This window comes from Onychomys torridus, chromosome 21 (assembly GCF_903995425.1).
Source record: "Onychomys torridus chromosome 21, mOncTor1.1, whole genome shotgun sequence".
Classification (NCBI taxonomy): Eukaryota; Metazoa; Chordata; class Mammalia; order Rodentia; family Cricetidae; genus Onychomys; species Onychomys torridus.
Window position 1 is genome coordinate 49,652,270 of NC_050463.1, and position 18,479 is coordinate 49,670,748.

The 18,479-nt window shown below is 45.2% G+C and overlaps 1 protein-coding gene across 1 annotated transcript; it reads right to left on the minus strand.

The window, feature by feature from the left end:
• Positions 1-395: 395 nt before the first annotated feature.
• Rsad2 (radical S-adenosyl methionine domain containing 2) lies at positions 396-13,046 on the minus strand. Its single transcript, XM_036171251.1, has 6 exons — positions 12,701-13,046; positions 10,296-10,457; positions 6,820-7,049; positions 4,804-4,953; positions 3,009-3,041; positions 396-1,385 (listed from the first exon to the last, which is right to left on the minus strand). The coding sequence occupies exons 1-6, from the start codon at positions 13,044-13,046 to the stop codon at positions 1,221-1,223; spliced, it is 1,086 nt and encodes a 361-aa protein (XP_036027144.1). The 3' UTR covers positions 396-1,220.
• Positions 13,047-18,479: the final 5,433 nt, after the last annotated feature.

Genomic DNA, 18,479 nt, shown 5'->3' on the forward strand with positions numbered 1-18,479 from the left:
AAGCAAAAATTTCTGAGATGAAGTCCTACGTCTCCGCGCCCTCTAGTGGCAGCAGTGGAATTCCGGGGAAGTAAAATTTCTCGGTTTTAACAAACTTTTCAATGATTTTTGCTCTTTGATAGGAAATAATTTTCTTTCAAGCAGTGAGACACTGTGTAGGCTTGATAAACTTTATGCAATGCTTCCACAGGAAGAGAACTTTGACTCAGTCACATTGTCTCTTCTGCTTTTCAGTGTAGAGAAGGAACTGGTTCCTCTCAGGTTGACCTAGACCAGGTCTCATTTCAGAGTTCCTTTGGGAATGTTTTAGGGAGCCACAGGTGCTTTTATACCAAGCCAACCACACTCCATATTCCCAGCAGAGTCCCTCCTGCCCCCCCCATGCTCCCATGACTTTGGCAGAATGCACCGCCACCGCCACTGTTGCTTTCCAGAGTGAGATGATGGCCACCTTACTCAAACTCCTGTCTTAGTATGATGGACTCGGGCAGCCTCATCCCCGGGAGGATGCAGCTTCGCAAGTGCCATCCTCATGGCTGCACCACGAAAGGCAAAGTGTCCCTTGGTTTTTGTAGAGAATCCTGGAGACGTCGGCACCGTGCAGAACAGCCATCTTTCAAGCATCATCACATGTTGGGGCCATAAACGGCATCCTTGGAAGTGATTCCTTCCATGAGCTCTTGGCAAATGAGTAGAGTCTCACTGATGGCTCTTTAGGGTGTGTCTTCATTCTCCCTAGACTTCTGAGTAAAGAGTCCGGCATTCCAAAGCAGAACAGTGATAGAATAGCAATTGGAAGACATTATTGTGTGATGTTTCCTGGTGACAAAACTGGCATATTTAGCAGAAAATAACTCACTTTCACAAGTGGGGGGAACAAAGGAAAAAGGAAACAAGGGATTCACAGTAAAATTCCTTAAAAATTCAAATACAAATTAAATACACTGGCCTCTGGGACCTTGCTCCTCTGTGAACTGAACTCTCTCCCTTCACACAGGCAGATTATCTGTTTTATAGGTTGTCATTGCATGGTTTTACCCCTTTCTTAGTTCAGTCAAACTGAAACAAGCAGACAGACAGACAAACTGCATTCTCAGTAACAATAAACCACAGACAGCCAGAGGATATGCAGCAGATAGATCTTCATCCCTGGAAAATGGCCAGGTGGTGGAGGCAGCTGCACATGGACCTCTCCAGAGCTCATCAGAGTCTCCTCAGCCTCACCAGTCCAGCTTCAGGTCAGCTTTGCTCCACACATACTTCCCGCCACGCTTCAGGAACATCTTTTCATCAAATCCGCTGAATTTTATCGCTTCTTCTACCCCAACATCCAGGATGGACCTGGAAGGGTCCTTCCGGCCACCAGTACAGTTCAGAAAGCGCATCTGGGAAATACAAGGTAGAAATAAGTATGTTTACCTATGATTTGTCCTATAAAACTCAACTGAAGGTATCCTCTGAAAAGCACTTCTGACATCCCAACCATGTCTAATGTGTATTGAGATCTACAATAGACTCTAAAATTCTCAGGCTCCATCCCTAACTCATACAACTCACGCCCATGGAGAGACTGGCTTGAACATGCCTAGAGGCAGCCAAGAGTCATGAACAGTAGTTTAACTACCAAAGGACTCAATGGTCTGTTGGAGTGGAGAGGACAATAAGAGCAGACTTCCTCTAAATATGGACCTCTGAGTTTGTTTAGACATTGTGCACTGAGGTAGGTGAGAGCGTAGAGTTATGGAGAGGCTGAGCTGAAGGATCTCAGTCAAACGGCCGCAGTGCGATGTGCAATGTGAACCCTCACAGAGACTTCTCTTGATGGGATAAGACAGGCTATTGAGGTGGCAAAGAGCTGGGCCAAGGACAGAAGTTCCCCAACACACCCTATCCATTTGCCTTTCTCTGACTCTTTCCTTTCCAGCTTTGTGGCAGGAAGGAGGTCTTCACACTGGTGTGTCTCTACATTGAACGTTCTGTAGGGCATCAGGGGGTGCACACTGAGTCAGTTAGTTATCCAAAAAAAAAAAAAAAAAAGAAGACTAATTTTAATCCATCCACTTTTGTTCCAGCTATGTGGACATCACAAAGTTTACTAATCCCCAGCCAATTATGATAATTTACACTCCAAAATAACTTTCATTTTCCTCTTTCTTTACCTCAGATTCACAAACTGAGCATTTCTATGGTCGCTTTTCCCCTTATGCTTCATAATCACGTTGACAATAAAACAAAATTGCTGGAATTTATCTTTGATTTACTTCAAAATGGCAAAACACAAAAGTTGTAACAAATAGTTCTCAAAATGCCAAGGTCAATACTGAACCCTTGGTTCCTTTTGTAGCTCATTAAAAAACAAAACAAAACAACAAAAATCAGAACCAAAACAAAACAAAAAATAGAGCCTGAAATGGAATTCTCTGTCCTCTGCTGGGAATATCAGCAGAAGTTATAAATCCAAAAGTTCTAAATAACAACAAAGAAGAGGAAAGCAAGTGTGACCTGCCTTCTTTTTTTTAATAAGGGCGGGTTTTCCTTTGGAGGCAATGGCCTCAGAGATCATGGGGGTGATGTCTGGAGGGGACAATAAGACTTCCTCCCATTGTCAAGGTTCATCTGCAGTGGAGGTGTTGGCAGCCCCTGTGTTCCCCAAGACAGTGTGGAGTGGAGGTGACCGTGTGTTGTCACAGTGCAGCCCTCCAATCCATGCCAGACCACACTGTGGTGGGCTCTACTGGGTGTGACACCCTCATGATATCTGCAGATGCTTGGCTACCTGGGATGCCATCTGGTGGTGGCTAACACCAATCCATGTCCAGGCTAATGGCCTGGGTTGAGCTGAGAGAGAACTTGGCATGTGAAGCCAGGGTTGTACCATGCTGACAATAAAGCCACCTGAGAGGCACTGGGCATAGCAGATGTGTTCAGAATGTGCTCATTGGGGCACATCTCTGGTATTCTGAGCTGCTGGCTTTCCAGTGATGGTATAGCTCATGGAAAATACTCACATATTCATCCAGAATAAGGTAGGAGTCTTTCATCTGCAGAGGAAAACAGAATCAAAATTTAGTTTTCATCCAACATACGTTGTTTCCTTTGCATGCCCCATTGGCTGTGGCTCCTATGGTATGTGTCTGCCTTGAATTGCCTGCTTCCCATATTCCCCAACTGTTTGCAGACTTTGGAGTGGCCCTTAGCAGTGGAGGGGCTGCAGAGCCCAGTCCATCCAGTTATTCTGGATTTTTCTGCATCAGACCAAAAGAATTTTACCCTGCAGGCTGCTTTGAGCAGCCTGGCTTCTCCTACCCCTCCAGCTGTTTCCAGGATGGCTATTGTCTTTGTATCTCAGTCCCCACCACAATGGCTACCATTCAGGGCATCTCCAAGGTTTTCAAAGTTCAAGCCATGCTCTCTGCAAAGGACAGCGTTTCTGAAGCTCCTGCTGCTGTTGTGACCTGACTTGCGACAGGTCTGCACTCTCAGTTGTATTGGGCACTACTCTACTTTCTGCAGGGAGGTTCTGACACACTTTTTTTTTTTTTCTTTTCTTCCCTAATAAGAACTAAGCAGTAAATAAGATTACTTCCCCTTTTTCATCCTGTTTCCATACTTATTTCCTCATTTTCCTTCCTTCCCCTTTCCCTTCTTCCTTCTCTCTCCCTCCAACCCATCCCTTTTTTTCTTTGCTTTTCTTTTTTCCAAGACAGGGTTTCCCTGTGTAGCTTTGTGCCTTTCCTGGAACTCACTTGGTAGCCCAGGCTGGCCTCCAACTCACAGAGATCCTCCTGGCTCTGCCTCCCGAGTGCTGAGATTAAAGGTGTGCACCACCACCGCCCAGCACCACCCCTCTTTTGACAGGGCATCGGGTGGACTAGGCTGTCCTTACGCTCACTACTCGGCCAAGGATGCCCTTGAGTTTGGGGTCCTCTGATATCACTTCTTGATTGCTGGATTATAGACTTGCAATGACAGTTTTTAGCTACAGTGGGGGATTGAACCCAGAGCTTCCAGCATGCTAAGTAGGCATTCTCCCAAGTCAGACACATTTCTAGATCAGTTAATGTTTCTTGCTATGCTGGCCCCACAGTCTGTGTTCCAGTTAACCAGCTCGGTACCACACTGTGACAGCCACCTCCACCATCACCATCCAAACAAAAACAAACAACAAATAACTAAAGACGGAAATAAAATCGTAAAAGAATGGAGTGCAACCCTGCTCCTTGGCAATTTTAGATAGAGACCCTGAGAACTGGCAACCTATTTCTTCTACATATCATCCAGCTTTTGAAATAATCACTAGAGATGGTGTAAGGGACAGTTGTAATGATGATGACACCCACATGGAAGCATTCATACCTTCCTTCATTCAGTGTTTGAGCCCTCCCCACATGCTTCCCCCTCCCCACATGCTTCCCCCTCCCCACATGCTTCCCCCTCCCCACATGCTTCCCCCTCCCCACATGCTTCCCAAACATGTAGAAATACTGTGTGTGTGTGTATTTTATACTAGAGTTTAGAAATATGATTATCCATCTAATCACATCATTTCTAGTCAAACTCATTCTTGGTTAGAAAATAAATCAATGTCCTTGAAGAACCCCACCTCCAGATGACAGGTGGCCACAGTGGACCTCCATCTCATTGACTCTCGGATTGATTACACCCCTCCCCTCTCTCCTTCCAGAATGTCTAGAATAACAAGATGGCAAATGGCAAAGCCCTCAGGAGAGAGTCACCCCTTCCCCCACATTGAGTCAGTATAGCTCTGTGGTAGTGAATGTGGCAGCTTTTGCTGCATACAACCTTCTGGTTGGATTCGGGCACCAAACAGGACACCTCTTTGTGGCGTTCTAAGAATGCTTCAAATTCTTCATTGGTTATAAGGAATCTTTCAGCTTCCCTCAGGGCGTCTTCACCAGAGTTCTCACCCTCAATTAGGAGGCACTGGAAGACCTGAAAAAGGATAATGCGTTGGTTAGACCAAGAACCTTACATCACCATTCACTCCAAGCCTGCAGGAAACAAAGCCAGCCCCACCCCCGCTTCCCCAACACACACACACACACACACACACACACACACACACACACACACACACACACAGAGAGAGAGAGAGAGAGAGAGAGAGAGAGAGAGAGAGAGAGAGAGAGAGAGAGAGTGAGTTCAGGACTAGCAATCTCCAGAATACAATTGCTAGTCACTGCTAAGTCTGTGAAAACTTATAATATGAGGGTCTGAGCAATGGAGCTAACACTGGACAGACACTTTCCCTTGGGGCATTGCTTACTTTGGCCAAAAGCCCACAGATATCAGAGGTCTTGAAGAAGCAGCAAAACTGACCCTTATCACAGAGAGCCAGCGTCTTGAAATGACTAATCAGGAAGCCCGTGTAGAAGGCAGAAGAATATAAGGCAAGTCCATGAGAGAAGAGGAATCCAAAGCAAGGAGGGAAGGTGTACAAATGAATTCTAAGAATAAGAGGGTGAAGGGAGAGTAGAGAGGGGCAGTAGGAGTCAACGGAGTAGCATCGAGGTGAGAGACAGTAAAGATGAGCAGCCTGGCTGGTGGCTGGAGGGCAAGTCTTGGGTCTCTGGGCCCCTCCATCTGAGGCCTCCTTTTCTCTTTGTCATGACTCTATCATTCATCTTTCTTTAGTTGTTTTCCATTTATTCTATGCCTGAGGGTGTCCTTGACATTTTATTTCAATACATCAATTGTTTTAAAAAATATTTAAAATATACATCATTTTAAGCTTCCTCCTAACCTATTTCCAAACATATTACAATGAACAGGGAAAAAATATGTTCTATCCTCATCCCCACCGTCTTGGTTAACTTGGCATCTAAAGAAGATCCAAGGTGACCTTGCAATAACAGCTTTTATTGGAAGAGCATGACTCTGGCCTACCTTAGACCTTGCCTGGGTCAGCCCCCATGTATAAATTCTTTCCTGCTTTTAAAATACAGCCAGATGCAATTTCTTTCATGATGTTTTGCATTTCGGCTTGGTGTGCCCCACCTTCCCAAGTTCTCCACACACAAGGGTCAAGGAACATGCACCTTTCATGTTCTAGTTCTTTCCAAAACTCAGTTACCAAATCTTATCCTTAGGTATGCCTACTCTGTCTCCAGGCACAGATTCAAAGGAACTATACAGGGGTTACCATGTGGCTTGTTAAAAATGCAAGCACATGCCAATGCTCCCCACCAGGCCTCCCCTTACTGGACATCAGTGGATGTATGAAGAAGAAGCTGCTTCCTAAGCAGCCCCCTGGATGGGTTCTGAGCAGCCTGGGGCAGAAAAATTAAATTTGCAGTGAATTTCCCCTGTGCATTGTGGGTCCTGTCTATGATGGACTGGCTTGTATCCTTGTGAGCTTCCAGTGGCTGCCATCTTGGCCAGTCCTAAGGAATGCATTTTGGAATAAAGTCTGACACTACCCTATAGACTTCCCTGCAGCCAAGTAATTCAGTGCAAACCCAAGAGCATCAGCATTTATGAAGAACATGTAGCACCATCAACACAGAAGCTGGGAGTAGGAAGAAATGTCATTTTCTTGACAAGCTATTCTTCAAAGCATTTCCAAGCACCCAGCATGGCCTCAACCTCTACTCTCAGAAAATTCCTGAAGAAATCATTTCACAATTTTGGAAACAGACAGGAAACAAAGAATAGTGGAGGTGTAAACTTAATAGAGCCAGAGTCAAGGACCTGGCTAAAAAGTTTGAATCCTCAATGTTCCTGTTTTCAGTGTCACTGAGCCAAGCTTCCCCTGAGTGTTTGTGGATTAAAGTCAAACAAGTTCCCATGTGGATTTACCTTCCAGCGGACAGGACTCAGATCCTTGATGTGTTCATTCATGTCTTCGTCCACGTTGAAGCGATTAATGACGGAATTGATCTTGAAAGCCACCTTGTAATCTCTGCACCACTTCCTCAGCTTTTGAAGGTTTTCCACATGGTTCTTTTTTCCTTGACCCCGGCCAATGAGAACATTAACGTCCTCATTGAAGCTGTCACAGGAGATAGCAAGGATGTCCAAGAAGTCACCTGCAGGAAAATGATAATGAGACTAAAAAAATTCTCCCTGAGTCCTCGAATTAATTGACATCTTTTTACAGTAAAGTGTATCATCTTCTCAGCTACGCTTTAAAGAATTTCCTGATTCTTTGTCTTGTGCACATGAAAGTCAGAGATGTGAATTACATGTATATTATCATTAAAATACGTACATGGATAATGAAATCACAGAGCTACTTAATGTGATCAATTTTAAACTCTGCATACATGTATATGCATGAATAATCACTAGCATATTTTAATAAGGTTTTCTACTTGTTTCATCAAAGAGATTATGTAAATTATGAGGCCTATTTCTATTAATTATGAACAGTTATAGATTTGCTTTACCCAGCACACAGACAAAATTGTGTCATAGATATTTAGTAATTTTGCCAAGCTCATGAGCTTTCCTCTTGACGTGACTTATACATTTTATTTGCTATGTAAATATTTACAGACACTTCGTGCTATGTCAGGTACAAGTGATATAGAGGCTGACAAAACCCAGATAAAGGAGAGCTGGGTACAGGAACCATGGAATAAACGGGCCCCACCCTGCAATGCCATGCATTAAGAGTTCTGATAGGGAGTCATTTGAAGAGCTATAAAATATTGAAGCCTATCTCTATGTTGGGCCTCTCTTTACTGGTTTCTATAGCTTCAATTTTTACCCTGTGCATGTATGACCCCTCATCTTCCTTCCCTGCTCCCTGCCCTCCCTTGCCTGAGAAGAGCAAGTATCCTTCGGGCTAAGCTATTCCTTGCAGCTGACCAAGCTTGAGCTCTTGTGGTTATTGAGGATTTCCAAACTTATTCTATTTTACCTTAAAATCCTCTTCACATTATAGAAGCTAAGAGTTCCAAAATTTCTTTTGGATGCTATTCTCTATAATCATGAAAAGACTACTTTTAGCTCCTATTTTAGGTTTAATTCTTCCTGCCTGGATTGAACAAGCACAAACCGGAGCCAGAATAAATGGCCTATTATTTAAAACAACTCAAAATGTTCCAAAACTTGACCTCAAGTAAATTCCTAAAAGGGTGTCACACCCGATGAGGAAACGGCACACATGGTCTCTAACAAAACCGAGGGAAAACAGAAGCTCAAAACCAAACACACAGAAGCCAGTCCCTTCCAGGAGCACCTCAGCTGGCTGACTGACAAGTGTGCTGAGCACCCGAGTCCATGGCTGCGTCCTGACACCAAGCTCCACCTTCAGCTGTGCTTCTGTGTTGTCCCCTAGTCACAGCTCTTGGAGGAATAATTTGACAGAGCAATTCTGTTGTTTGCTCAAGCCTGTGTTTTTCCAGAAGAGCTGAGGCTCTGGTGGGACACTGTGCAGCCCCTGTGTATACAGCTGCTACTCCAGGGTGTAGGACAACAGTGGGTGATGTGTGTAAGCTCCAGCCATGGAGCCATGTGTCAGGATTGTGTAGACACATGTATGATGTGCTTGGATGTATTGTTGGGGTCCTGGAGGCTATGCACTTAGCAATATGTGCCTGAGTGACCAGCACTCTATGACTCTCCCTGATCCAAGACTGAAGTGAGTCTCCTGTGTGAAGGCAACCCAAACATGGCCTGAGGTTCACTGCTAGGAAGAAAGTAGAACCTGTATGGGCTCAGTTAGAGATGGGCTCAGAAGGAGATGTCCTCTCTGAACTCAGTGATGCATTCCTGTGCCCCGCTGTTACTGTGCTCTGTATTGGCTTTCACTGAAAGAGTCCGGCTAACAAACTACCAAACTTGGAGCGGCTGAGGGGCTCTGACAAGCTTCTCCTCATGCCCAAGCACACAGGTTCAACTTCAAGTTATTTGTAGACATTTATAATTGGGATAATTAACACTGAATATTGTTTTACTTATCTTAGATGATTTGAGATGGGCAAATTCCCATCTAGTATAAAAGCCAATTATTATTTGTAAATGGCATCTTCCTGACTACTACAAAGAGAGCTGTGTATTTTGCAGTCTGTGTGTTTCTCTCTCTCTCTCTCTCTCTCTCTCTCTCTCTCTCTCTCTCTGTGATAATACTGGGCCATATCACTATTTCTGGGTGGCCAGACTCTGGCACTGTATTGCAGTAATCCTCCCGTCCACACTCCTTGCCATGGGGACAGATATTTTGAGTGTATCATAAAGGACGAGTGCTACCCAGGTACACCCTCCAAAACATGGTCCACTGCTCTCTGATCACATGGCTTCTGTCTTCTTTCTGTCTCACTTTGGACCTCCTAGCGGTCTCCATCCAGCACCTCTCTTCCCAGAAGTCTGGTTAAATATACTACCCAGCTTCCTCCCTGAGTCACTGTCTTTGATTCTAAGGATTCTCCTTGCCTGCCCAGACTTCACAGACAGCCTTCACCCACAAGCACAGCCTCTGCCTGCAGATGGATGCATCCTCTGATCCTCTGAAATGATCTGATTGGTGTTTCTAGTCCAAAGTGCCAGCCTTCCCTTTGAATGGCTCCAGAGCGCCACAGGGTCACAGAGCAAGTGCAGAGAAAGGGACTCTGGGAGAGGTTTTTAACTGTCTTCTAAATGGAAAGTAGTCATCACTGCACATTTGTTTTTCTGTTTGTTTTTCCAAGAGCTGCCCCATGTCATGTATTGCTTCAAAGACACTACAAACATGGACAACTTAATCATTGGGGTTCTCGGAAAACCTTAAGAGTCTTCTAATTCAACCAGTCCATGTGTTATGAGCTTCTAATGTGGCTACACTTGCAAATAGCTTAGTCCTAACAGAGATAAAAAAAAAAATAAGGTCTCACTAGATAGCCCTGGCTGAGCTAGAACTTGCTATGTTGATAAGGCTGGCCTTAAAGTCACTGAGATCTGTCTCTGCCGCTCGAGTGCTGAGATAAAAGGCATTCACTACCATGCCCTGTCTCTAACAGAGACATTTATATAGCTATAGAGTGTTGATTTCCTCCAGCAATGGCTAAGCTTAGATCCTAGTTAGCTTTGAGCACTGTGAGAAGGCGTAACAGCAATCTGTATGCTAACTTATTGTGTCATCTCTTTCTCCATACCTGTTTATTTGCACCCAACAGAAACAAAATAACCTAACACCCTACACAGATTAGGAGATATTAGAATAAAAAAAGATTGAATTAGATTTTCTTTCCTCCTGGTTCCCCAGATGCTCTGGCCTGGAGCCCAGAGAGGGAGGAAATGCAGGCGTCAACAGTATGAGCTTCAGTGACCAAGGTATCACGGAGGAAACTTACCATAGTCCCTGAACCACTTCTCCCGGATGAGGCTCCCATTGCTCACTATGCTCACGGAGGGCAGGGCCAGTTCCTCCTTGCAGAACCTCACAAGCTTGCCCACATATTCACCCCTGTCCTGCAGGAAGGGTTCTCCTCCTGAAAAGTTGATCTTCTCCATACCTGGGAGGGGCGAAAGCTATAGTTTTGCATCTTCCAAATACTTACATCATTATGTTGGTTTATGAGGCTGGAGAGATAATTCATTCGTGACTATCATTTGCTGCTCTTTCAGAGGGCCAGAGTCCAGTTCCCAGCACCCACCTGGGACAGCTCACAATTCCCTCCAGGGGATCCTATGCCTCTGGGGACACCAACAAACACATGCACACACACATACATAAAATAAATCTCATTATTAATTTGTTTTTTAGTGTGTGTGTGTGTGTGTGTGTGTGTGTGTGTGTGTGTGAGAGAGAGAGAGAGAGAGAGAGAGAGAGAGAGAGAGAGAGAGAGAGAGAGAGAGAGAATGAATAGGGATGGATCCTAGGGACTTGTGCATACTAGCCAGGCATTTCATGATAAGATACTCACAGCCTCATCCAATTTTGTTTTAAAGACAAAATTAACATTTCCTTATGGTAAAATTAATGAAATAAAACCAATTGTTAATCTCTCTCTCTTTTTTTACCTCATCCTGTTTTCCAATATTAACCACTATCAATAACTGGGGGTTCCATCCCTATCTGGAGCAGGAAGAAAACCGCTGTAATAGTTTGCTACTCTGCCATTTCTATTTGGAAACAGGTGCGCTCAATTATTGGAAACCGGCTCCACATCTCCCCAGACTCTCTCAGAAGTGCAAGGGCACCGTGAGTCCACCTGGAGATGCTCGAAACAAGAAAGCCAATTCCAGAGGCAGCTGGAGGAAGATGTAGAGGTGAGAGTGAGCTCATCACGGCTGTGATGTCTGGTTCTGTGAAACACCTAAGGCTTAGATGAGTTGGCAGGTGACTCCAAAAGGTGCATTTTAAGGAGACACCAGGCTTTGAGTGAGAAAAGCAGAGACAGTGACTACCTTACCGAATTCCTGGTGATAAAAGACCAAACCTTAGTCTAGGTCCCCGTGAGGTAACAAGGCTCATGGTCTTTACTGTGGGTAATGAGCCAGTGCAGACTGGAACTGAGTGAGTCAGATGCTATTGTGCAGTACTGTGTACTGTATGGTTTTATTATCACAGCACAGAATCAGGTGAGTCTAATGTGAGCATTAGAAATCCAGTTGGGGGTTCCCATGGGGTCAGGGCGGTGGCTGGAGGCCAGTGTGCACCTGGAGCACTGGCCGATAATTCTCTGGCAGAATCATCTGGAAGTGTAGTTAGCATGTTTGATGCCTAGACATGTCTACTGTGCTTCAGTGAAAGAGTAAGGAGAGAGAGAAGGCAATCTCTAGGTGAACAGGTGTTCTGGAAAGAGAGGAGGGGAGGGAGGGAGGAAGAGGGAGGGAAGGTTTGGAGGAGAAGATGCTGCATTGGAACTTCACTGCTGAATTCATACCTGGGCATGATTGATGGAGTGGGACCGGAAATCTTGGGAGAAAAAAATCCCATGACATGCCAGTCAAAATCATTTTAAGGTTTATATGGGGCTGGAGAGGTGGCTGCATGTGTGATACACTTCCTGCACAAGTCTGAGAACTTCTGCTTGGATCCCCAATACCTGAGTAAACCTGAACACGGTAGTGAGGGTTTCCAATGCCAGCCTCCCTACTTCAGCATGGGAGGAAGCAGGACAATCTGTGAGGCTCAAACACCAACCAACAGTGCACATGGGCAGCCAGTGACGGAGATACCCTGTCTCAAACAGGCTAAGAGCAGGGTGACTTCTGAAGTTGTCCTTTGATGTCCATAGGCTTGCTGTACCAAGCAGGTGACCACACACACACACACACACACACACACACACACACAGCAGGTGTACACAAAGATTTTTTTTTTTTAAAGAGAGAAAAGTTTCCAACAAGGACCACAGAAGGAACAGGGTAAACAGCCAGGCTGTTCACTCACACTGGGACTTGGGTTTCCCCTTCCCCTTTCCTCACTTAGTGTTTCTGGAAATCAGATTTCTCTGGACAAAATCTTTGAGTGACAAAACTTTTCCAAATGCTTGTTCCCAAACACCAGGAGGAACACGGGCCACGGTCCACATACCTCTTTTCACAGGAGCCAATGTTTGTTACATGGTCCTTCTTGACCTCTCAGACTGGAGGTCCTTCATGTCTTTGCAAGGTTCCTTTCCCCATTCATGCAAGACCTGCCTGGTGATGCTGTGTCTAGTCCTCAGGGAGCCCTTCCCACCCTCATCCTAGGCACAACCCCTGCTTGCTGTCATTAACACCTGGGCTTCTGCCTGGGTTGGGAGCTTACCAGCCTGCTTGAGCAGAAGCAGTCCTCGCTTGGCCTCCTCCAGGGGCAGCACGAAGGATGTCTTGGCTGTGTGGAAGCAGAAGCCACATTTGTAGTTGCACTGCCTGGTGAAATGATAGTTGACACTCACTGGGGTTGTGGGCTGAGAACTGTTTAGTTCTTCCTGGGTCTCCTTGGGCTCGGTCAAGACCTGTGGCTGTGGCTGTCCCCTTCCAGAACCTAGCCACCCCAGGACTATTCTCAGCCAGCAGAACAGAATGGCCAGGCCACTCCAGAGGGAGCCCAGCTGCTGCTGGAACAGGCTCAGCAGCCTAGCAGCCAGGGCAGTGGGCACTAGCATCCCCATGGTGAGCGGCACTCACCTGCAGCTGACTGAAAGGACTTATAAGGGGAGGGCCAGCCACACCCCCGAGCATTCTGTCACAAGGGTGAGGGAAACACCTCCCTTGAGTGAGTCCCAGCTGAGCAGAGTTTCTGTTTTCTGAAAATGAAAGTTGAATCAGAGCCAAGACTGACGCTCCAGATGGAGGCCAACCGGTTGCCTTGCTCTGGCTCACGGCTGCCCCTATGACCCGTGTAAACACTGTCTGTCCTGATGACACTGCAAACATTCCAGCAGCCACCGGTTTCTAAAGAAGGGTCTTAGAGACCGTCACACAGCTGCCTCCTTACGGGTGATTTTTAACAGGAAAATATGTGTTAAGCCTCTTGGTATGAATAACTATGCATACTTAACAATTTCTAAATATTCTTCTTTCATGCCCCACATGCCTCACAAACAAACAAACAAAACAAAACAAAAACACCAAAAACCTAGAGTTTCATGACTTTGTAGGTAGCAAATCAGATGTGCACTGACCTTGGCAGTGCCTGGCAGCACCTGGCAGCTCTTTCAAAGAGGAAAGAAAAGGAATTCAAGACTGGTATATGTCAGGCAAAACAAGCAAAAACAGGTAGAGAAAGGCCACAAAGTAAAGTTAGCCATTTGAAAACTTGAATCCTTAGGAATTAGACATTTCTATTTTTATACTGTCAGAGGACATGTACTGTAAATATTTCTCAAACTCTTTCCTTTAAAGCTTTGGCATCATGGGGCTGTTCAGGAAATCCCAACAGTCACACTGTGCAGTATGGGGCTGGTGCCTTTCCTCTAGGCAAGCTCCTGTATTTTGGTAATAAGATCCCTCAGGGCAACACATTAAACTTGCTTTACTTAGTCTCTGGTCTTCTCTTCTGATGCCTCTGCCTCCCCTCTGACATATTTCCCTAGGAGCTCTGTGTTCCTTCTTTGTGGTGGTTCTAGTTCTTTGGGTGTTTGGGGAAGCAGACAGACTCTTATGTATACTGTTCCTTCTGCCCGAGTGAATGAAAGGACAGCACCAAGGCTTAAGACCACAAGTTAGCAGGGTTTATAGATGCTGGTGGAGATGTATTAACCAAGACGAGGCTTTGGAATATATCCTTTAGCTGTTTTATTTTAAAGCCTTTTCAAACAGAACATTTTGCTTTTTTTTTTATATAACACCGGAAATTCTGTTTCCAATTCTTCCTTCTTTGCTTCCAATGCATCTACTTTCTCCTGTAAAATAAAGAGAATGCAGGTTGAGTGTTCCTTGTCAAACATCTGGAGGTGAGATGTGATTCTTCATGGTTTGTTTGTCAGATCTGGGGGAAATTTACATAGCATGTGATGGGGGGCACAGCCCAAATCTGACAATGACATTCCTTGACGATTCATCCACACTTACAGCCCTGGTAGTAATTCTAGACACACTTTAAACTGAGTCTACACACGAAGCAGTTGCATATGTGGAATTTTACACCTGTATATATATATATCTCAACAATCATTCCAGATTTGAAATTGCAGACATTCAGCTTCAATAACCATGTGGCAGCTTCTTCCCATGATTCTTTTCATGAAATACTCAGGGTTGCTTATTGTGACAGTCAGATAAAGAAGCATTTCCTGGTGGCCAATACTGGTTATTTATTCGAGGTAAGACGTCAGTTGGTCAGAGAGATGACTCTAAGCCCAAGTTCGCTGTAGTATTACTATAGCCAAGATATGGGTCCATCCAAGGGCCCATCTACAGACTGACAGATAAGAAAATATGACATAGGAGCTGGGAAGATAACTCTGCCGGTAAAGGGCTTGACTTGTATGCATTAACATTTCCTGAGGCAATGAGAACAACAAATGTCTTTTCATCTCAGATAGGGCAGCAATGAAGGTCAGAAGCACAATTCCAGCCAAGTCCAATTTGGTGAGCCAATGAGTTCATTGGATTTATACACCATGGGGGATAGGCTACTTACAAAGAAAAACATCTTGGCAAAGTCTCATCCCACCATGGATGAGGACCTCCTGGAAACTGTGTCATGCTAGGCCCCTTTCAGCTAATCTTAAACTTCTAATGTAGCCTAGCATTTCCCAAGATCACTAGAGTTAGTGAGAACAGGAAGGAGTCACAGAGATATACCAGGTGAAGGTCTTGTGACATTCCCCTCTTCTCTCTACCAAGGTGCCACGTCAATAGCTCTACTTGGTGACCGCAGACTTGGATACCACTGCACTGTTTTCCTGCTTTAGTGAACAAGAAAATCTTTGCTTCAAAATGGCAGTGAGGTGAATGTGTTCTGCCCTCATGGGGACAGACCATGCTGCAACACCTCAAAAGTGTGTGGGCCTGAGATTGGTTCCCAGAACTATATAAATAATGGTATGTGTGGTATCACCTGCTTGGAAATCCAGCACTGGGGAGTGGAGACAGCCAGGTCCCTAGGACTTGCTAACAGATTTAGCTAGGCTGAATTTACAGCAAGCTCTAGGGGTTCTACCTGCCTTTGCCCTCCTCATTGCTAGGTCTACAGGCATATGCTGCCACACCTGGCTTTTTTACATGGATACTAGAGACCTGAACTCAGGCCTTCATGCTCAGATAGCAAATTCTTTACCAGCTGAGCCACAGCCCAGCCCCCATTTTCACATTTTCTTAAGAAACATAACAGACTCCTAAATTGGACTGTTTTAGGTGATGCAGCTGAGGTACTGTGCTCAGGGGCTGGGTGATGCAGCTGAGGTACTGTGCTCAGGGGCTGGGTGATGCAGCTGAGGTACTGTGCTCAGGGGCTGGGTGATGCAGCTGAGGTACTGTGCTCAGGGGCTGGGTGATGCAGCTGAGGTACTGTGCTCAGGGTCTGAGTGATGCAGCTGAGGTAATGCACTGTGAACTTTATACTCTCTTCTCGGCAAACATCTCCTGAGGTCTGTGAAGAGGGAAAACTCTATTTTCCTGAAGGAACAGAACACCGTCTGACTGAGCCATTGTTGTGAATGGAAACAGAAACTTGTTTTTCCTGCACTGGGAAACTGAAAGTAAACTTTGCAATACAATCCCATAGTTTAATGAAGCCAATTATGCCAGGGTTATCTGACCCAAGTCCTTGAAACCCGAGGAAATAAAGATGCTGTAATCTCTGGCACAATTGGAGAAATGCCTTCTGCAAGGTCACATGCATATGACATCAGTGTTAAGTTCAAGAGATGGGGAAAGGTTTCAGCGGATAAATCTAGCTGAGCTGGAGTCACATGCTTTGGAGTAGATTTTGTTACCTCCCTAAGATCTATTTTATGTCATTCTTTCAGGTATTAGAGCATGTTTTCATCATGCCATCTTCCTTTTCTTTGAAGCATAGTGATTGAGAGTGCCCCGTGAAGTTGTCATATAAAAATATCATAGAGTATAAATGAAATAGGAATGTGATAGCTAACTCCATTGTCGACTTGATTTAGTATTATGATGGCAACATCTGTTTGTTGTGTTTAAGTCACCTCTCAGCTCCAGACCCAGCCATTCATCCGCCTGACCTTCTGAAACATCTGGGAAACACAAATAGCCATGCCTAGCTCACACATGCATCATAATATCAAGGGGCTTGATGCAGGTTAAGCATGAAGGGCAGTGATTGTTGTGATAGAGTGAGGAATGTCTGCTTCCCTTATGAGCCTGGCGCTGTATGGTAGGGAGCAAGATTGTAATGAGTGTTTAAACACTGGCCATATTGCTCCATAAATGACTACCATAATGCTATTACCTTATCTTTGCTGGTAAGACTTCTCTGTGCAGGCCGGTTTCATTAATTAATTAATTAATTCATCCATTCTTTCAGATATTCAGGCATGCTTTTATTTTCCCATCTTTCTTTTCTTTGATGCATATTGATTGAAATTTCCCCATGAAGTTGTTGTATAAAAATATCAATACCTGTGGGTGGAATGTAAATCTGATAGTTATCTTCACTGTCAAACTGGCTAGGTTTAGTATTATGATGGAAACATTTGTATATTCAAATGTTTCCAGGAAGTTTAACAAAGAAGGGAAGGTGTCTCTGACTGTGAGCATTACCATCCCCTAGGCTGTGGGCCCAGACTAAATAATGTGGAAAGAGGAACTGAGCTCTAGCATGTATCTCTCTCTGCTTCCTGACTGCAGACACAATGTGACCAGCCCCAGACACAATGTGACCAGCCCCAGACACAATGTGACCAGCCCCAGACACAATGTGACCAGCCCCAGACACAATGTAACCAGCACCAGACACAATGTGTCCAGCCCCAGACACAATGTAACCAGCCCCAGACACAATGTGAGCAGCCCCAGACACAATGTGACCAGCCCCAGACATAATGTGACCAACCCCAAACACAATGTGACCAGCCCCAGACACAATGTGACCAGCTCCATCATATTCTCCTGTCTCCATCCATCTCCCATCACACCCTGAGCCAATAGGAATTCTTTTCCCTTTAGTTAGTTCAGGTCAGGCACTTGACCACAACAGAGGGAACAGTAACTAATACAATTGAGGAAGTGAATCCCTGGTGTAGAGAGCTCACAAGTCAGTCATTTGCTGTTTCTGAGTGCAGGCCCGGGCTCTCCTAACTCCTGTTCAGCAGAGAGTAGAGCTCAGGGGAGGGCACATCCTGTTTCTGTATAATATAAGGAGTTCATGTGTTTGTGGGGGTCAGAGGACAGCCTTGGGTTGTTGAGCCTTGCCTTCCACAATGTTTGAGATGGGGTCTCCTATTGTTTCACTGTGCACTTCAGGCTAATATGTCCACAGATTTCTGGAGATTCTCCAGTCTTGGCTTCCCATCTCCTTTAGGAACATTGGGATTACACACACACACACACACACACACACACACACACACACACACAGGGAGAGAGAGAGAGAGAGAGAGAGTGAGAGAGAGAGAGAGAGAGAGATACACACACATATGCACACATGCACACAAGCACACCCACCCACCCACCCTACTTGGCTTTGTGTAAGTTTATACTGTTTTGGCAAGTGCTCTTTATTCCCAGGCCTCTCCCCACAACCCCAGACTTCCTATAGAACTTATGGAAGCATTTACCTTGAGCTACAAGACCATGGTGGGTACTGACCAACTACCTGCAGAGACACCTGCAACTTGTAAACTTGACCTTTGGGCTCATTTACAGTCCCACTGTTGGCAATAGCTTGAAGGCCAGTGCTGATGATGACGGCTGGATTCTAGATCTGTTCAGGACTCTCCCTCCCCACCCCCCCTCACCATTTTCCTCCTCCATATTCTAGCAAAGGCTGTCATATGGCTGTTGTGTCTTCCCAGGAGGAAACCAGCAGCCTTCAGGGACTGAGATCCACTCCTAGTCACGGTTTGCAAAAGTTAAGGTGGGTGAGCGCATCTTCTGCAAACCTCTGAAGGTGGGTATGGGCCATGGCTGGC